This window comes from Manis javanica, chromosome 6, assembly GCF_040802235.1.
Source record: "Manis javanica isolate MJ-LG chromosome 6, MJ_LKY, whole genome shotgun sequence".
NCBI classification, from domain to species: Eukaryota; Metazoa; Chordata; class Mammalia; order Pholidota; family Manidae; genus Manis; species Manis javanica.
Window position 1 is genome coordinate 97096371 of NC_133161.1, and position 21130 is coordinate 97117500.

At 43.5% G+C, this 21130-nt stretch overlaps 1 protein-coding gene across 5 annotated transcripts in view; it reads left to right on the forward strand.

Moving 5' to 3' along the window:
* Positions 1-21130, forward strand: part of HECW1 (HECT, C2 and WW domain containing E3 ubiquitin protein ligase 1) — a 394788-nt gene that overhangs the window by 326465 nt on the left and 47193 nt on the right. For all 5 annotated transcript variants that reach the window (XM_073239079.1, XM_073239081.1, XM_073239080.1 and 2 more), the window contains 7 exons: positions 3592-3697; positions 4614-4710; positions 9948-10031; positions 10407-10516; positions 13690-13810; positions 14572-14685; positions 15431-15583. In XM_073239079.1, coding sequence (XP_073095180.1) covers positions 3592-3697; positions 4614-4710; positions 9948-10031; positions 10407-10516; positions 13690-13810; positions 14572-14685; positions 15431-15583 — 785 coding nt within the window. The remainder of the gene's footprint in view (positions 1-3591; positions 3698-4613; positions 4711-9947; positions 10032-10406; positions 10517-13689; positions 13811-14571; positions 14686-15430; positions 15584-21130) is intronic.

The window sequence follows — 21130 nt, forward strand, 5'->3', positions numbered from 1 at the left end:
GTGGAGAAAGACAAATACCATATGATTTCACTTACATGTGGAACCTAAAAAACAAACAAATGAACAATTAAACAAACAACCCAGAAGCAGACTCATAAATGCAGAGAATAAACTGCTGGCTGCTAGAGGGAGGCAGATAGGGGAATAGGCAAACAGCTGAAGGAGATCAAAAAGTACAAGCTTCCAGTTAAAACATAAGTAAGTCATAGGGATAAAAGATTCAGCATGGGGAATGTAGTCAATTACGGTGAGTAAGTTAATATGGTGACAGATGGCAACTACACTTACATGGTGAGCATTTTGTAATATACATAAATGTTGAATCACTATGGTGTACACCTGAATCTATTACAATATAATATAAACTATACTCCAGTTTCAAAGAAATATACACAGCCAAGATAAGCAGGAAAGCCAGTGGGGAAGGATGGCAGGTTTGTCTGTGGACAAGGTGATAGTAAGCATGTAAACAGCATGCTATCCCTTTAGAAGTGACAGGTGAGCAGATAGCAATATGAAACTCAGGAATAATCAATGAATTATTTCCATACTCCATGATTTTTTGTGTCATAGACCATGGGCGATGGGGAATTCACCATGGATGTTTCTTAGACCAAAAAACTTAAGGATATATATTTTTCATTCGCCTTCACCAACCACTCTTCAGTGCTGCTCAGCAGTTAACTTTTTATCAATTGCCTTTAAGGGCAGAATTAAAATCAGTTTCTATAGTCAGAACCCTAAATGATAAGTTTTTTTTCTCAGAGCCCCAGCAATAAGTTATCAATAGAGACATTGTTAAAATCTTTTGGGTTAGTCTTTACCACACCTGAAAATTTTTCAGTTTCCTGAAAGCAGTCATCAGGAATAAGGATATTATGCATAAAATGATCATTTTTGACACTTTAACATGGATTTTAACACAGTAACACATCTGTCTGCAATATATTTAAGTATCAACAAAACAGGCTTTATCTCTTCCAATAATGTCCAAATGGAATTGGACATAGATAAGTGGAAAGAGCAAATAGGACTGTAAACATTGGATCCCATCTCTCCATCAATACAGAAATCACTGAAGCTCATATTTGTTTTGGTTACACAGCAGTTAGGAATATAAAGTAACATTAATAAGGAAGGATTACAGAACTCATAATTTTCATTTCCTTTACCACTTTATCGTGGCCAGGTTAGAAAACCTGGGAATTAGGTTAGTCTGCCTGAATGTGTGTTTGGTGCTGTAAAGACAGGAATCTCAAAGACCACTGAACTGCAGATTTTCTAACCGATGAATCACGGAGAGAAACTGAGGAAGCCAAACTGATAGCAGACCTGGAGAAGGCTTGGCTGTGCCCTGAATTTAGGCAATGCCTGCTCAAGTATTTGTCGGTTGTTTGTCCCAAAATGAATAGGGCTTTGGAGCAGAAGAGACTTACTTCTATTTCTGGCTGCCACAGGAAATTCCCATGTGGAATTCCTGTGTGGCGGGTATGCTTTAAGGAAAAATGGTGCCTCCCTGTGAGTCACCTGCTCACTGGCAAAACTAAGCCAAACGGAAAACTTCAGAAACCAGATGGAGACCAGCTACCCTGAAGGTCGATGACTGACTGATGAATATGCTTCAGGCCAAGTAGGAGTGAGATGGAGGAAACAACACAGGGAGAAGGGGGGCTTATCTGCCACAGGTAAAGAAGGTGGGTACACGGTGGGACCTAATGGCCTACTGATAAGAGCCAGAGTTAAATAGGAACATTCTTCTCCAACTAGAAACCAGGAATTTACAGGGATGGATACAACTTCAGGGAGGACTGGAGAAGATTCTGAGATTCTAAGATTGGGATGGAATGTAATCTATACTACAATCTGTGCAGCTGAAGTTGCACTAAATAACATTCTGCAGGGTGTCTGATATCAGCTGCGTGAGGGATTAGGATCTCACTGCAAAAATGCTCCAACGTGTTTTCCTGACTTCTGAAAATGACTAGAAGAATAGATTTTCCACGTGAAACCAAAATTATAAGACTTGTTGAATTCCTGGGCATTTGACACTTTTTGTCCTACTGAGGTTCTCAGGTTTGTGTGTGTGTATGTGTATGTAAAAGAGAGAGAGAGACAGAGACAGAGAAACAGAGAGACATAGAGAGGGGAGAAAGGGGAGGCCCCAGTGGCCTGCCTCTACCCAGACATGCTATCACTATTCCATGACTGGGTAAAATCTAGTTCACTGTAGGAATGACTTTTCAGATTTCTTTTCCTTTTGATGTTGAGATAGCTTTAATTATAATTGCAAATGTGAAAATTTCAACTAGTTTTCCAGAAAAAAACATAATAGAGATGCAGAGAAAATAGTTTTCAGTGACTGGTAAACAAGCTTTTCTTCTGTGTTGCAGTTTGGAAATGTAAACTGGTGGGGCAGGGCTGAATTTGGGTTAATGATCAGCCAATGCCCTAGTTAAAATGCTGGAGACCTGCTGGTTTAAAAAAAAAATAGCAAACTCAGAAGAAAAGCCCATGTGATGTCAGAGGGAGAATTGTCATTTCTTTTTCATCTGGATGTTTGAGCTCCTTGTAAGTATCCTGCAAAGTAATCTTCAAAATTCTTAAAATAATTTTAAAGCCCATTTTGGCACACTTTACCAACTATCATGGAATGAGTCACCCTTTACACTGAACCTCTTATCTCTGGTGAATGTTCTCCACTGTGGAAAATCTATAGTGTCTCAGTTTAAATAGCTTACTCTGCAAGGATCCTTAAGGAACACAATCATACAAAATATACATGGAATCGTAGTAGAAAGCTCATTGCCATGCTCCAGAATTTTGGGAATTAAATTTTAAATTGAGCTATATTGAAGTTAACCCACACAAATATCAGTTTAAAGCTAAGCAAGTTCTGTATTCAGGGAAGTTTTTTCAACATGCCCAACCAAAACCAGGACAGCCGATGCAGGCTAGTGAACAGATGCTCTGCAGTTGAGCATTAGCTGGTATCCTGGTTCCCACTCCTACAGCTGTAAATTTGGGAAAAACAATTTTCTTGGATTTTCAGATTCCCCATTTGCAAACTGGGGTTAATAATGCTTATCTTGCAGAATTTTGTGAGGCTACAAAGACACCCAGGGAAGAATAGCCAACATCATTGGTGGGATGACAGGCAGTAAACAACGAGTGTCATAAATTCTCTTTTGAAAAGCAAGCCCATTCCACGTTCAGCTTTGAAGTTCAGTGTTACCTCTGAGAAAAGAAGGTCATAGGCCTGCCTTTACTGATAATATGCATGCAGAGTTTATTTAGATCTCCTTTAATATGAAGAGAAATGTTTCTTAGTCTATTCGGTGTATTAATTTAATGTTTCTGATGTTTGGCACAACCGCTTTCTTAAAAACCATAATATGGTAAGTATATCAACCGTTCCACTTAGTCATTTGTTTAACTTGCTTACATTTCATTTACTTTGAGGATTGTTACATTATCACTTTTGGAACTTAGGGGATGTCAGGGCCTCTAACCTTTCATATTGAAAAATTAGTATCAAAAGGCCATCTGCAGTTGATGAGCTTTCCAATGCTAACAATTTTATTCTGAAATTAGGCCTCAGAAGTCTCTAGAAACAGAGGAGCCTCTTTACTGGCCAGGCCAGGACACAGCCTAGTAGCTGCTATTCGGAGCCAACATCAACATGAGTCATTGCCACTGGGTATGTATCATGCTTTTTGAACCCAGGGGACTCCATGCTTTGCCTTGCTTTTCTGATCACAAATTCTTAATAGTCAGGAGTCTGCACTTTTGTTTCCCTCTTTGAGGATATAGTCTACTCCCTACCCTTTGTTCCCACCCCACTTTGCCCTTTGCCCTTTCCCCTCTTTCCTCACTCTGTCCTTCTCTCTTCCCTCCCCTCTCTCTCCTCCAGTCTCTTCCAGACCCCCACTCTCCTTTTTTCCATTCAGTGATTTTTTAGCTGAGTTGAGGAAAGCATAATTTAAAGAAGGTGCTAGATGTTGTTGCAGCTCAATGCACATTTTAATGTCCTCTCTTCCAATGTGTGCATGGGGATAAGTAAGCACAGAACTTCATTCCTGACCTCAGCTGCCTCTTTCCCAAACATATGCCATTCAGATCAAGGAAAATGGGGTGAGCGAGTCTAAATGGATTTGGATATTTCCATTGTCACTACTGGGAAATCAACTCACAGCCACAGGTCATAGGTGTCAAGTTCTCAGAAAATGATTTATTTGAGCTTATAAAGAGTTTTTTCTCATAATAACTGGCAAAATGACCAATGAAAGCAGAGAGAGAGTAGGACTTCTGCCATAGGACACCTATCTTATTTTCCTCACCTGCTCACATAGGGATGTGTTAAAACCAGTTAAGTTCCTGGAGTATTAAGGATAATTAACTTAGATCTGGTTTGCTTTTGGTTTAAGCATTTAAAAGTAATAATGCTATTAAGTCCCAGAACAAAACCCTCAAGAGTTTACATTTTTTAATGCATATGCTACCTTCCCTTCAAATTCTGACATTAATCCCAGTATCAAGCAGCCATTTTCCAGTCATTGGAGAAATTACCTCGGGGCTGAAGATTCAACCACGACCTGCACTTTTGTCTGTTTCAGCATATAATGACAAGATTGTGGCCTTTCTTCGCCAGCCAAACATTTTTGAAATGTTGCAAGAGCGTCAGCCCAGCTTGGCAAGAAACCACGCACTCAGGTAGGGGCTTGTCCCTCACCCTAAACTCCAGGTCTCTCCAGCTGGTTTTCCAAATGAAATGTTTCCAAATGTTTTAGTCATTCATTTAAGTTACATTTGGATACTCAGAATGAAGGAGCCAGAGGCTTCTAATGTTCTTTGCAGTGTCACGATCAGAGATAATCATATTGTCAAGTTACATATTATTCACATGATGCTAAAATGATTTCCACTGAGCTGGAGGGGAGCACTGAAAGGAAGCAAATTAGCTTTCATCAAAAAAAAATCATGTAAAGCACCATACAAATTATTTTTATTTTTGAAATATAATCATTTAATGGTAACCAGATATTAGATCACCATATTAAAAAATAAGCAAGCAAACAAGAAGTATCATATGTGTTCTAACTATTTAAATCCTGTTGACCGTTAGGATCATTTTTAAGCAACCATCTCTAAAACTCTGAATCACTTATTGGCAGGAATAGCCACCCAAAGTGATAAAAAGGGAAAATATGCTCTGAACTTAAATTCCACTTTCTCACCAAGATATTCAGACATCTCTCTCCCTCAGTTCACTACCCGCATCTCAGAAGCTGGATCCGCATGGTGGTTAGGTGTGTCCCTTGGAGCTCGGGAACGATGGTCCCAGCACTTAAGGACCCTGATTGAAGCATGTTATTCAGTCTTTACCCTTATCTCCTCATCACTGAAACAGGGTCCATGTGTGGGCACTCTTGAGACGCTTACATAGGTGTGCATGTGAAGATCAGACAAGGGGGGCCAGAGTGCAGTCAGTGGCTGCCTCCAACTCCTCTCCCACTTGGTAGTCTTTGGAATCTGCTGAACTCTGTAATATTCTACTTTGACTTCTTCAGTGAGTCACCCATGCCTGAAAGTAGCCTCTTTGTTATTCAAATCCTTAGTTTTTTGAGGTAGGTCCTATTTCATTTTATTAAATTATATTTAGCATGCAGTATTATATTAGTTTCAGGGTGCTTACTAATCCTGCCAGGGTCTTTCTCTCTTCTTCCCCTCCACCTCCCATCCCGACACCTTTTCCCTATTCTCCCTCTGTGTGTATCAGACCCATCATCCTCCCACTGCCCGTCATCTCAACTCCACCCCTTCCTCACCTCCGCACCACCCCATTCACCTCCTCATTTCTCTCTCCAGCCTTCTCTTCTCTTCCCTGCCATGACTGTGTGTAGGCCCTCATCACTTCTCTCCTTGACTTTCCAGGGGTGTCTATCGACCTATCAACACCACAATTACCTGCTTATAGCACAGGAAATCATGTCGCTCCAGTCCTTCAAAAAGCATCCCACTGCATATGAAATAAAAATCAAGTCAAGCTCTCTAAGTATGATTTCCATAGTTCCCAAAGTCTGGTCTACCCTAACTTTCCCTCCTGTGCTAGTTTTTCCTTCTGGTGTCTTTCACCCCCACCAAACAGGCTATGTCCTCTCCTACCTCTGGCCTTCCTGGAATGGCTTCTCTCTTAAAGGCATTCAACCTGTTTTAAAGGCTCAAGTCAAATGCAAAGATTCGGTGATCCAGGCAGACTTTAATATTTCTTTTGCCTGGCTTTAATGGTATTCTTTTCTGTACCTCTTAGATATTCTCCATTACCTCTTGCATTCTGTCATGCACTGATGTCTCCGCACAAGGCTATAAGCTCTTTAGGGCAGGACCTATATCTTCTTTTTCTTGGTACTGCTCTCCCCCTCTGAACCTGATCCTCTACTTTGAAGACAGGAAATACTAGGTACTTTGAGAGTGAATGAAAGGTCTTGAGCATGAATAGATGAGCTTTTCACGAGTAACTGCCACTTCCACTTACTCTGATTCTGCCCAAGTTCATTACTGGGCCGTGAATGCAGCACTGTGCTCAGTCACTAGGCCACTTATTTGTGGGCTGCTCTTTGGCCCACAGTACTTAATAATTTAAGGGCATTGCCAAGGGATTATCCGAGGAGCTTGTACTACTTGAAAAGTTTCTTATCCATTGCTGCTTTTGAACATTTTTTATGTCACTGATCCTACCACTAAGAAAAGAGTGAACTACCTACTTTTGGTGGAATATGAACTTACAAAAAGCACTGGGGTCCTAATTTAAATCATTTCAAAACTAAGAAAAGTAATCCTCTGTGTAAACAAGTGGAATATATATCCAAAGGTAAGTAAACAGTTTTCAGCGCTATTGTGTAGTATCACATTATATCAAAATCCAAGAAATCTTAAAGGTTTTGTTGCAATGTAGAATTGTACGATTATGATTTCCCAGATCTAGATTTTTTTCTAGATTGTAGATTTGAAATTATGGCATGTTGGAACTGGAAGAACCTTGGAAATTATCTACTGTAGAATCAAATAACCTTTTTAAGTTTATGGACTCCTTCAAGAATCTGATAAAAGCTATTGTAGACTTCCCCCCAAATATAAACATAAATCTTTGCATATAATTTCAAACGAGTGGTTCCTAATAGACCTATGGACCCCAGGTTGAGAACTCAAATATTGCTTGAAAGACAGAAGGCTACACTGACATCAAAACGTGACTAAGAGCCCTTTGAATTCCAAAGGCAGAATGACAGGCCAGAGCTTGCTCTTCAGGTCAGGCCTACAGGACCGGGAATCTGGGCACTCGTCTCCCTGATGGGGCTTCTGCCTGCCCCTGGATGTGGTGTGAGGGTGAGTCAGCCCCATTTAAAAGGTCCAAGAGTTGAAAAGAAGCCACCTCTCCCTATGACCCTGCCCAGAGGAGGACCACACTGCCTCCTCTGGCCCCTAATGGGGACCAAGACCCCTGATCAGCCATTGCTGTTCTCAGCGAGCCACTGTCTTGGGTCCACAAAGCCCATTGCTGGGTTAGAGGGCGGAGGGTGAGTGCTCAGAAAACTGGGTTCAGCAGACAGCAGTGAATAATAAGGAAGCCACACACGGAGAGGGAAGATGGGGCCAGAAAATTTAGAGGCTAATGACATCTGTTAACTTCAAGGGTCATGATGGCAGTGTTCATTCATTCATTCTTCCCTTCAGCTAGTGCTGCTACTGTGCACATTTGCATCAAGGTTGTGCCAGGGCTGTGTATGCAGCAACAGAGCAAAACAGATGTTGGCCCTGCCCTCGTGGTGTTTACCAATCTTTGGAGGAAGACAGATGATAGACAAATTTGGTGTTTTTTAAGCCAAACATATAGCTACAGAATGTGTTAGGGCCATGAGGGACATGATCAGGATTCTGTGATAGTGATAGAAATAATGTCAAGGATTTCATTTGGACCCTGAGTTTTGAGGTCTTTGTGTGGCTACGAATGGAGAAATCAAGATGTCAGGGAGGCAGGTGACTCTACTGACCTGAGCTCCAAGGAGAGTTTTGCACCAGACTTTGCCTGATGGGCAAGGGACACATGTAGGAGTAGCAGATGGCATTTTCCCTCAGAGATCTTCCCCTGTTGTCAGTGCTGTTGAGATAGAGTTCCAGGGGCATCTGGCGGCCCCTCTGACTGCTGGGTTAGCATGAGGTTTTCATACACGTATGATGTCTCATGAAGAGCCAGCAAAACTCTCAGAAAACTCTGCTTGGCTCTAGGACATGTGGACGTGGCCCCTGTGGGTGGTGTGATGATGGAACCACTCCAGTGGGTACCATTTTCTGTGACTGGCAGGGCACTTTGCTGCCCTAGCAGAGCTGGGCCTCTTTGAACTTCATTTCCCCAAGGACCCTGGAACAAAAGGTGATCCCTAGAATGTTCTCTCCCTTTTTCATCCAGGCAGAGACAACAGGGACTTACCCAGATGTGGGTCCCCTGGGGCAGTAGTGTCCCAGGGACATTGTCATTGGGAAGCTGTATAAGTTTAAGACGTCTTCCTGGGGCTCAAGTTGGTAAACCAGAGGAACAAGTCCATGCGAGTCTTCCAAACAAGAGGGCTGTGAGGTAGTATCAGGATTTATAGGACAAAGCTCGGCACCATGGAGTCAAGGACATAGGGACACGCAGGGAGAAGCAAGTGGTGGAGGAGGCATGGTACTCGCACTCCTGGCCAGCTTCCACCTGCTCCCTGCAAAATAATATGTGGCCAGGTCTGTTCCATTTTCCAAAACCCTGGCAGAGAAGCCACTATGAACATCCCTCCAGATTTTGTAATAGCCTTTACTGCAGTGGTATTCTACCTATACTGAGAGATTGAAGTCTAACTGCACCGAGAGACTGGACTCAACCTACATTGAGAGATAGGGTCATAGAACATTTCTTTTTTTAATTGTACTTGATTTATCTTTGTAGAAGCCAGAAAGTTTCCTTTGTCTTTGTAAACAATATCCACACCAAAAGGTCAAGTTCAATGTATTTTTTACAGAAAGTATGCAAGTTATCATGAAGACTGAGGCTCACCATATTACTGTCAGAGAGAGGAAAAACTTGTGTCTGCAGTATTTTTATAAATAGAATTTTTAAAAGTCATCCATTGGAGGAAACTAAGTAAAGAGTATACTGGATCGCTGTACTAATTTCTTACAACTAAATATGACTAAATTATCTCAAAACAAAAATTTAAACAAAAAAATAAAGAAGTTAAAAATCTTTAAAAATTAATCCTCAATTTCTCCCAGATTTCTGTTGCATCTCTTCAAAAAAGTGAAAAAATATTTAACTTCTTTGAAGCATGCCTACTATGGAATGATCCTTGAGCATGGCGTTTGTAATATGTGAATATTTTAATGTCAGAGAAGCAAATTGCAAAGTTCATTTGATCAAAATAAAGTCTATTTACCCATAGACTTATTGGAATAATTTGCCAGGCTGGAGTTGGAGGTTATGAAAAAGAGTCAGAATGTGTAAGTTCAAATTAAACAGAGAGAAACTGATGCTTGTGCTCAGACTGACCAGGAAGACTCATGTGTGGACCTCAGACCCTCTCTGAACCCCGTGTGGTTTCCATCCTAAGGCGCCAAGAGCCCACAGAGTTCATCAGCATCATCTCCAGCTCCACTCCTGACTGTGGGAGTAGCTATCCGAGGATCTACCTTTGCCGTGTTCTTCAGCCTCTGTCCTGTGTGAGCCCAGAGAAAGGCAATCCCTATAGTGCAGCCTGGGGACTTGCAATACCAACTTAAAATTCTGTGAAATGCGCTGGACCTAAGAACATGGCCATTGAACCATATTGGAGGAGAGAGAAAAAAAGGGACCAGAAAGGGATATTCCTTAGCTTACGTGTTGGTGTGTAATTCTTGTTTTCTTTCCCACATTGTTGTAGGGAGAAAATCCATTACATTCGGACTGAGGGTAATCACGGGCTTGAGAAGTTGTCCTGTGATGCAGATCTCGTCATTTTGCTGAGGTAAGGGGCTAAGCCTGGGGCAGTCCTGGGAAAGCTGCTCTGGGCAGTTCTCCTCCACTACAGCCCAGACAGAAACACGGCCATTTATTCTAGAGGATTCCAGTGGCTGCAGGGAAGTGGAGTCCCATCCTTTTATCTGCTATCCATCGCCTTCTTTACATTTACAACTGCAGAATCAGGAGCTACATATAGTACTTGATGGACATTTGCTGTAGGATTAATTAGGCTTAAAATAACACAGAATTTGCTGAGATGCACCTAAGTGAATCTAAATGCTTCTGTTGCCTTATGAAAACTGGAACCACTGTTACCCCAATTCATGGGCATTCTCTCATGGACAGAAGACTAACCATTTTTTTTTTTTTAACTTTGCAGTCTCTTTGAAGAAGAGATTATGTCCTACGTCCCCCTGCAGGCTGCCTTCCACCCTGGGTACAGCTTCTCCCCCCGCTGCTCACCCTGTTCCTCACCTCAGAACTCCCCAGGTAATTAGCATCTTGTGTTCTTTCTCCCATAAGTAGCCAGCTGTGTTCCCACCAGACCAAGGTAGGAGGCGCAAGGAGGGCAATTGTATGTATGTCCTCCTTCCCTGCCTCCCTCTCAGTTTTTATTGGGTGTTGACAAATTGCTGCCTGTTTTCGCAGTGCCCCCAAGCTAAATGACTTGAAAAGCTTGGTTACAAAAACAGTATTGTCATTACATGTGAAAATTTTATGAAATTTAAATTTCAGTTTCTATAGCTTTGACTATGGGTCCTTGGTTATGTAATCCAAACATTTTGCTGTTAAATTTTGTAATTCCCATTTTTCTAAACCTTTGTGAAATTGACCTGGGTGCTACAGAGATAGTGAATCATAGACATTTATGTCAAATTACTTTGAAAAGCTTAATTAAGAGGCAAATGCATAGTAGTGACCATTGGAATAGTGGTGTTCCAGCAGTAGTAAAAGTCATATTACAAAATATACTGTACTCTGTGGGGCAGAAGATTATACTTGCACCTACAGACTTGTAGTCCAATTCTCCCTATATCCTGAAACCTGGCATTCCACCCAAGACACTTTACCCTCCAAGTGACGGCTCTTGGTTCCCTCACATGTCAGGTGCTGCAGGGCCCAGGGGTGGGGCTAATGCCCTCTGTGCTTCCGTGCTTACACCCCTCAGCTGTCTCCCCTCCTAGATGCTGTCATTTGCCAACCTTTTTCTCATGCTCAAAGACTGTGGCTCCTGTTTCATACTCTCCCTCTCCTTCCCAAGTCCTCCCATCATCCAGGTGACTTCAGCATTCGCAAGGATACCCATCCAGTTCCCTGGCCTCCAGTTTCTGGGCTCCCTGGTCTGCAATGATCTTCCCCTCCTCCACCTCAACCACCTCATGCCACAGTCACCTTCCTGCCCTTGCTGTCATCTCTAAAATCCCTGACTCACGCATCCTGCTCCCACCCAACATGTTTATTCACCTTCTCCCTCCCTTTGATATCCATTGCCCTCAATGGGGACCTCCAGCCCATGGATGCCTCTCCTTTCCTGCTTTTCCCTGATCCAGCATAGATTTTGTGGCTCATCATGTCAGGGACATCCTTGCCAATGCCCTAAACTCCCCTGATCCTCTCCACTCCATCTGCAGAACTCCACCCCTAGGTAAACTTCCTGTCTGCTTCCTCTACATCTATAATCAGGCATCCTTGGGCAAACTCACCCGACAGGCAGATCACTAAGTATAGATTAGTCTTCGCTCACTTCACTTGGACCTTGAACACCCAGAAGGAAATTCTACATTTCTTTGGGAGACTTACTCTCTGTGCTAAAATTTCAGACGTTTTCACCCCCCTCAAACTTCTAACACCTTGTGTCTCTCCTCGCAAATGATGTCCCTTCTTTCTTCACTGAGAAAGGTGAAGTCGTTAGGCAGAAACATTGTCAAACGCCACTATCGATCCCACAAGCTTTCCAAGCCTGCTCCCACTCGCTCCCCGTTCATGCCTGTGCTTCAGAGGAGGTGTCTTTGCCCAGGTCAGCACGACCTCTGGGCCCCCAGGCCAGTGGGAGGTTCCCAGCCTTCCTCCTGATCTTCCAGTTAGCTTTAACGTTACTGACTGCTGTCTCCCTTAAGTCACCTCTTCAGTTAGCTTCTGGGACACCACTGTCCCCATTTCACCTACCTCTTCAACCACCTGTACAATCTCATTCTGCATTTCCTACCATCCTCAGGACTCAGTCCTGGTTTTTTTCTCTCCTCTCTCAAACTGTGTCTCTTTCCAATCAAACATGCAAAAGCAGCGCCATCAAAGAGCAAGCTCATGATCTCCCCCACAATTTTTTCTCCCATTGTTCCCCATTGCAGTGAAAGCCCCCACAGTCCACTCAATACAAAAATCTGAAACTCACCTTTGCCTCACCACCTATATCCAGTTTATTGCCTCCTAAACACATCTCCAGTCTATCCACTTCTCATCTCCACTGACACCACTCGAGTCCAACGCAGGCTTTCTAAATCCACTCTGGTCCTCTCCAGATTTCTCTCTCTACTGAAGAAAGGTGGATGTTATCATAACTCAAGTCACATCTTGTCAGCCCCCATGCAGTGCATGCCTATTGTGCTTAGCATTAAACCAAAGTGCTTCACAGAACGTACCTAGCCTGTCTGGCCTGTCTGCTGCCCACCGCGCGGGCACTGCTTTGCATACCTCTGCCTCGCACCCTCGGCGTGCCACCTCCCATTCTGCTGCAGTGCCCAGGCTCGGCTGGTCCCCTGCCTGCACTGCTCTCCCTGCGCATCTCTTCTCTTAGTCGAACAGAAGCCTTTCCTGATTCACTGAACCTGATTCATGCCTACGGAGTTTTCAGATATTCCCCAGGGAAACCTTCCATGGGTAGCGATCATCTCAACTCGTAATTGCAATATGTCTTCATTTTTGTGAGTTTGCTGGTATCAGTCTTCTTTAGATTAAAAACTTACTAACTTGGGATATAGTGACTAATAAACAGTTACTGAAAGGGCAAAGCGTGATTCTAGTCATCTGTAAAACTTGGAGAAGAACGCTATTTTTTCCATTAAAATGTGTATAAAGACAAAAAAGCATTTACAAAGCACCTGATATAAAAAACTCTCTTCTACATAGAGTCAAGGAATTACTATTATCATTTTTATCATTTTTATTATAGGTCTTTATTTTTTGAAGCAAGGTAATCTAATATAAACTCCTAACCCCCTAGGCCCCAGCGGGCAGGCATGCCTATTTCAGCATTAATGTCAATTTAGTTCTACAAGTACAACACACATCACAGTTACAGTCACTTCTCACAGCAACTTAACAAGAAAAATTTAGTCTATCTTGAATTACGTTTTTAGATTATATAAGTATGATTAAGCCAAGATATATGCTCACTAAGGTATTTTTAAGAGAGATTCAGCTTGAAATGGAGTTGAAGACATAGATATTTATTATCATCAGAATTCATTTTTCTCTTTATTGTATTATTTCTTTTTATATAAAAGTAACTGAGGGAGCAACAGAAATCAAGGGAAACTTCTTGGAGGAGAAAAACATGAAAACACCTGAATGTGCCTCTGGCTGGCCCTTCCTGTATCATTGCTGTGCATGTTTGTTCTTTGATAAAAAGGGATGCCTTTCCGCCTGTGTGCTTCTCTCTGCAGGCCTACAGAGAGCCAGTGCCAGGGCCCCTTCACCCTACCGGAGAGACTTTGAAGCCAAGCTCCGCAATTTCTACCGAAAACTGGAAGCCAAAGGATTTGGTCAGGGCCCAGGGAAAATTAAGTGAGTGTCCCAGTAAAGCGAGAAAGGGGAAAACATTAGGAAGTTGAAAAGAAAGAAGAGGGGATGTTAAAGGAGGTGTGAAGGGCAGGAGAGAGAGAAAGTAGATTTGGACAAAGACATACAAGATCAGTAGCAGACCTTTTCAGTAAACAAGGAATCTTAAACTAAATGAAAAATTATAATTCCCTTTACTTATTCTTGGGACAAATTTAACTCATCGGTCAAATTTATTGTAACTTTGTTACTGGGGTCTAAGTAAAAAGTTGTGGAATATTTTCTCTTTCTTTTTCTTTAGCTTCTGGGTTTATTATTTTCATCTTTAAAAAATGAACCCAACTCAGGAATCCAACCTAAGAAATTCTTTTTGGAATTGATCAAAAGGAATTCTACACGTTATCTGATATGATGGAATATATCCAATTATTACTTTCATCTTTAAAAAATGAACCCAACTCAGGAATCCAACCTAAGAGATTCTTTTTGGAATTGATCAAAAGGAATTCTACACGTTGTCCGATATGATGGAATATATCTAATTATAAAAGAGTACATATTCTGCATGCACTCTTAGTACCTTGAAAACAGTGTTAAAATAAGTCCATCGCTGAACTGATGGCATCTGCTCTCACTGGCAGGGTGGGCGTGGGTCCACGGCCTGAGCACTAGCTCTCAACAGAACTCTCTAGCAGGGTAGGCACACTCTCTAACATTGACACTTCAAGCTGTCGCTCACTGCCTGCACGGCCTCTTCTCCCCACCAGGCTCATCATTCGCCGGGACCACTTGCTGGAGGGAACCTTCAATCAGGTGATGGCCTATTCCCGGAAGGAGCTCCAGCGAAACAAGCTCTACATCACCTTTGTTGGAGAGGAGGGGTGAGGCGCCAGCAGTTGTCTGCAGACATGTCACTGTCAGTGGCCTGGAGCCCCTGGATCTTGAGAGATTTCTCTCAAGAAAGACCAGGGTGCCTCTAAACCTTTACCCTAAATTGATTCTGATTATGTCCTCCTAGGAGGTCTTTCTCTCTCCAGGTATTGCCAAGCTTCAGATCTCATGTTCTTCAAAAGCCTAAGACTACTGGTGCATGCTAGAGTCTGAGGCTATGTGGTCAAAGTATAAGCCAAAAAACACATGTGTAAGCTACTTTTGTATGTGGCATACACTTCGGAGTATGTAGCCAAAGAACTCTTCCTCCTAGACTGTGCATATGCAGCTACATACCAAATTTTTCATACAAGGTCAATGATTTCCTAGAAAGCCATCTCTACCACGGAGGGTAAGCCCACCTAGAAGGTCATATCACACTGTCGCAAGAAATTCCCTTGCACTTCCCTCAACAACGTTCTTGCTTTTAATCAGTCAGCTGTGTGTTTTATCCAGGAAGTGTTATATGATTGAAGAAAGATTAAGGAACACTGCCATGAGAGTTCATCCATGGACATCTAGTAAGAAACATCCCCAAACCATTGCTGTATCTTTATATTCTACAGCATATTGTAATTATAATCCACTATCAAGAGCAGTGCCTGCTCTCTGAACAACCACACTAGTACCCGGACAGAAAAACGTCCCCCACCTCCCGCATGTAATGAGCTTCCCGGGCCTCTGCTTCCTTTGCAGCCTGGACTACAGTGGTCCTTCGAGAGAGTTCTTCTTCCTTTTGTCTCAGGAGCTCTTCAACCCTTACTATGGACTCTTTGAGTACTCCGCAAACGACACCTACACAGTGCAGATCAGCCCCATGTCTGCCTTTGTGGAAAACCATCTTGAATGGTAAGATCTGATCTGGAATTTTCACTTTCTTATATTTGGAAGTTCTGGTCTTCTTAGTCAAAACTCAGCAGTTTTTCTTGAGGGTCACCATGCTTAGATCAGTGCTCCAGATATTATGAGACATAATGAGAGTGAGTAATGAAGCCCAGAATATTCCCTATTAGTCTTCATGCAGAATACAAAATAAATGACGAAAGATACTGCAAACTTACTATCAACTGCAAATTGATTTAAAATATAGTAATTGCCTTCTGAGGAGACACTAAGGTAAGTAGACATAGAGGTCTTAGATGTTGATAATTCTACTGAAATCGTAAGAGTCCCCAGTGGAGGTTTCTTGGAAGTATTCATAGGTTTGAAATTCTTTGACCTTGGGTCAATGGCTTTAGCACGGTGGACATCAGCTTCTTCTTCTTACTGTAAAATAAGGCTGTCAGGTCAGATGATCTCTAAGCATCCTTTTAACTTGAAAATTCAGTATCTCTTTGGTTCTATCCCTTTGAGGCATCTATTACCACTTACTGATATGTGTCAGAAGATAAGTGTCAGTCAATTCTGTGCAGTTCTGTGGGAGACATACCTCAGGTGTGTATTTTAGAAGTCTCCAGAAAGCTGCATGGGACACCTAGGATCCATGCACTTTCTTGCAGTGTCACCACCACACCTGACTTGAAAACCATCCCTGGTCTCAGGAGCTCCTGCTGTCAAGAGGGAAATGAGCCCTGGAAACTGCTAATGTGGATTCTCATCTGACTTTGCTTATTTAGGGTGTGTGCAAAGACTGCTGGGGAAGGAGCTTCTGGGGTAATAGCTGGGCCTGCCGGGCATACAGCCCAGACCCCCGCATAAGAATACCCTGCCCCTGCCAGGGCTGGTGTCCTCTCCCGCCAGCCCTCTCAGCTCTGAAGTTCTGGAGCCAAGGCAGGAGTGTGTCTACATCAAGTGTTGGGCACAAGAGAAGACACAAAAGTTGCCCTCTATCATTGCTTTCCCTTTAACTTATCAATAAGTCGTGATGAAGCCTGTAAGGCAGAAACATGCAGACGGGGCAGGCAGAGCAGGCAAGCCATCAGTGAGAGTAGTTATGACCCAGAGAATTAAATGCCAGCTCTAATGTCAGTCATGTTCAGGCAGCATTCATTGCAACTGCGACCCACGACACCAGAATATATGTGTACACAGATCATACTTAATTCCTCAATTCACTCTTAGTTTGTGAGCATGAATTTAAGATGGTGTCTTAGAGATCATGAATTAGAATGAGCCATTAGTAAGGAAACATTTTCACCAAATATTGTACCGTATAGGACTATGCTAGGTGTTGTGAGGTACCTTCATGAACTTAGCAGTTAAAAAGTGTGCACCTACTATGAGCTGGGAGGATATGAAGATGAAACAAATGAGCTCTCTTCCCTCAAGGAGTGCTAGTGGGAAAAGCACATTACACCACAACCTCCTAACTACCAGGTTATACACATGGATACTTTGTGTGTGTGTGTGTGTGTGTGTGTGTGTGTGTGTGTAAGCCTGAGATGCACGTATAAGCCTGAGAATTATATTAAATCACAATTTCATTAAAATGCCTCACTCAGCCCAAGGTAGGGGATGGCAAAGTGGGGAGCAAAGCTGGTGGATTTTATAAAAAGAGGGAATGGTCGCACCAGGTCTCAAATGATAGTTGAGGACACTCAGCCGAGAAGGGGAGAAAAGACATGTGAGGAGCCAAAATCGGAGGCAAGAATCGAAAGGCCTGGGAGGGTATGGAGCCATCAGCAAGCAGTATAGATGGTCAGGGAGTAGATGAGCCCTGGGTTCGTGCTGGGAAGTGAGGCTGGGATGAAGATGGTCATGCCCCAGCTGGAGAAACTGAAATCGTATTTGTAGTTTTGAAAAGTGAATCTTGCCATGGGAGGGCAAAAATTTGAGGAGGTAAGACTGGAAAGAGCAAGACAGCTTGGAGCTGTTGATAAGTCACGGGGAGAGATTCAGGTCCAAACTATAGCCAAGTCTGTACCAGAAAAGGGAAGAGAATGACTTCAGGGGCATCTTGGAGGGAGAAGAGACTGAACCAATTTGTTCACTGCTTAAATGTTGAAATGAGGATGAAAGAGAGAAATAGAGTAAGTCTGAGGTTTCCAGTGGCACAATGGGGTAGATTGATATTTGGTAGGAAGTTAGACATTTAGTAGAAAGATGAGGAATTCATTCTTTGACAGGTAGAGCTTGCAGTTTCTGTTATAAATACAGGTTTTTATATTAATATCCAACAGAACCATGTCCCCTGTTAGCAGGAGAATAGCTGGGCTAGACACTGAGATTTGGAGACGCCAGCAGCAGAGTGGCTGGGCCGTGGGAGAGGAGAGTCCCCGGAGCTCGTGCAGACGGCAAGCGCGGCAGAGGCCCCGCAAGGTGGACGGCACTGACGTGTAAAGGGTGGGCAGAGTCAAAGGTCCAGACAGCAGCTAAGAAAGGGTGGCCAGGTGGCTCAGAGCCTGTGAGGATGGTGTCCAGAGAATGAACAGGACTGGTGGGAGCAGGGGAGGACTTGCCAGCAGGAGGGGAGCCAGCCATCTGACAAGGCAGAGGCCAGGGGTGGGAGTGTAAGCAGTAGGGATTTGGAGCAGGACTGGAGGACAGCCCTTAGGACACAGAGGCTGTAGGAGTCTTCAGATGACTAGAGCAGCTGCATTGAGGTGGTAGCAGAGATTAATGGCTAAGGGCCTAGGTGGCATGAACGGGACCCACTGTTCTGAAGGAAACCTGTAGTCACAGTCGATTCAGTGCTGATGCAGAGTCAGGCCACAGTCAGAGGCCTCCTGGAAAGCAGAGAAGACTCACCGGACTTGCGGCCAGCTTGTCTGCTACTTGAGAGTGGCCTCAGTCGCTTTCCTGGCCCAGGCACCAGCCGCTGCCCTGTGCCTGCCCCAGCCTGGCTTGCTGCCTTCTGCTCCTCTTTGGCATGAAGGGGCTGAAGAGCCTGTGTCAGTGTGTCCGTTACACTTTACCACATGGAGGAAGGAAGCTGTGATACTGGGATGGTGTCGGAATTAGCTAAGTTCCCTGGAGGGAACCTTTATAAAGGTCAAAGGCCCAGAAGTGCCCATCCTGAAGGTGGTAGTAACTGCTCTCTTTCCAAAGGAAAGGACATGAGGACGTGGGTTCCCTCATGTGGAGGATATTTCCAGTGTAGCCTAGAAACAAAAGTGCAGGTAGCTTTCTGAGCGACTAGCAATCTCAACAGAGCTTATACAGATGAGAGTCTCTGTTGGATGAAGACTTGTTAGGAAGTCAGCAGGGACCTCCCCTCTGATCCGAGGCTCTAAGTCTGAATCTTCAGTCCCCTGAGCCCTGGGCTGGCCGAGGGGCCGAGACACAGAACCAGCAAAGGCACTAGATTGCGTAGTGAACCTCACGTGGGGTCAGACTCCTCTTGTCAGCACCTCCACAGTCCTGGGAGAGGGCAGGGGTTTCCTCACAGGCCCTGCTGCGTGAACTTAAGGCACTAGGACAGAACCTGCTTTACCTTTTGACAAGAATCCCCTGTTGGACTATGGGTGCCTCAACCGATAGTAACACTGAAGTATGTCCTCCAGGTCAGCCTGACAGGATTAGATGTGGTCCAGGTGGCTGGAGGAGACGCCTTTGACAAATCATTTTTGTATTATTCTGGCTTTTTATCTTACACTGGTCTTCCTCCATGTCCCATACTATGTTTTGTCTGATTTCCCCTAGAGAGTAAGCTGCATGTGAGCAGAGACGGGTCTGTCTATTTAACTCTTAACATGTGCATGGCATTTCCAAGTGTTCAAAATAACATTTTATTGATGATCAGGTGCATAAATGAGCATTGTTTCACAAGCCATACCAGTCATTTCCTTGTACCAGGACCGTTAAATAGGGTCTCATACCTTCCATGTGCCTTTGATCTTGAGTGCTTAAAGACCACACTTTTATTTTTTATCATCTGTGGTTTTAAAGCTCTTACAATGTCAGCAGTAAATGTACACATTCCCTGAGAGCTTTGCACTCTGCTATACACGATGCTCAAACTCTGCCTATTACTGATGCAAAGCCTCCACCTCTTCTCATACTGCATCGGCTGCTTCCAGGCCAGGTACTACCCAAAGAGATGGGGGAGAGGCCTCAGACACTCTGGGTACCCCCCTGCAAGCTCCCCTTTAACTGTAGGTACTTGACATTCTCTGGCTTCCTGTTCACTATATGTGGGCTTCACATATACTGGAATACAGCCAGGAAATCAAAAACCTGTATAGTGGGGCATAGCGATTCTACCTCCCTCCCTTTGTTTCTATCAAAGTATTAAAATATGTCAGTGTGAATGAATATAGTGAAGATTCTATATAAACACATTAAGTAAGCAGAAAAAAAAACCTTCAATTTTTTTTTTGCCTTCAGCCTAAACAACTTCCTATAGTTGCTGTTTCATTACTTATTTGTACCACTGGCTTCCCAAGTTGGCAAAGTCAGCAGTGAAACACTCATGCCAAGTAAGACAGAGGAGCTGGAGCCCTGTTGGGCCCCCCATGGGAGCTGTGACCACAGATGGATGCAGCTCTGCCAGCCCTGAGTCAGGCAGAGAGGCCGGGAAATTTACCTCAACACTGTTTTCCACCTTCCAGTCTATTGGCCAAACCCACACAGACCAGAGGGCAAGGTATCTCTAGGTATTGTCAACCTGTCCCCAAGGTCACAGAGCAGGACAGAGAGTGGTGGGAGATCTGTGAGGGGTGGGGGCAGGAATTCAAAATAACCTGAAGAGCCTCTACAATTCAGGACTTGCAATCTGTCCACTAGGAATGTTGCCATTTGCTGAAGTGCATGTGTCTGCTGTACGTGTCTTTGACAACCACACAAATCTTGAAGTAATATTCCAAATTCCCTCTTCATTAGCATATTAATGAGGTGCTCATACGCTGATCTTTTTATTCTTTTATTCTCTATTGTATGTTGATTTTATGTCCTGGAGGTACAGACGTTAATACAAAACTAAACAAAGCATCTATTGAAGACTTACTATGTGTGCCAGGCACTGTTTTAGACACTTTTGCCTAACAATGCTATTAGAGAGACAGTGAATTATTCTGCTTTTAGAGATGAAGGAAATAAGGTACAGACATAACCAAAGTCACAGGGATAGCAACAGACCAAACTAGGATTAGAACCCAGGCAGCCTGGCCCCAGCATCAGGCTCTAGCCCCCATACTAAGGCAGAGTCAGATATTTATTTGGGCAAACTACAGTACAATATGATGAATGCTATACCTACCTCTATTATAGCACTTATCACATTGCTCAGTACAAGGAGCTTTCAGAATGAGTAGGAATAGTTAGCCGCAGAGACAGGACGGGACCTCAAGGTAGAGGGCCAACACTGGCAGCAGGTTGGAGGAGTAAACAGACAGGTTGGTTTGCTGTGGCTGTAAAGGCCTCCTTGGTCAGATAGGGAAGGGCATTGGATGGCATTCCAGGGGGCTGGGGTTTCATAATGACGATGACAATGTAATATTTTTACAGTAGAGGAATGTC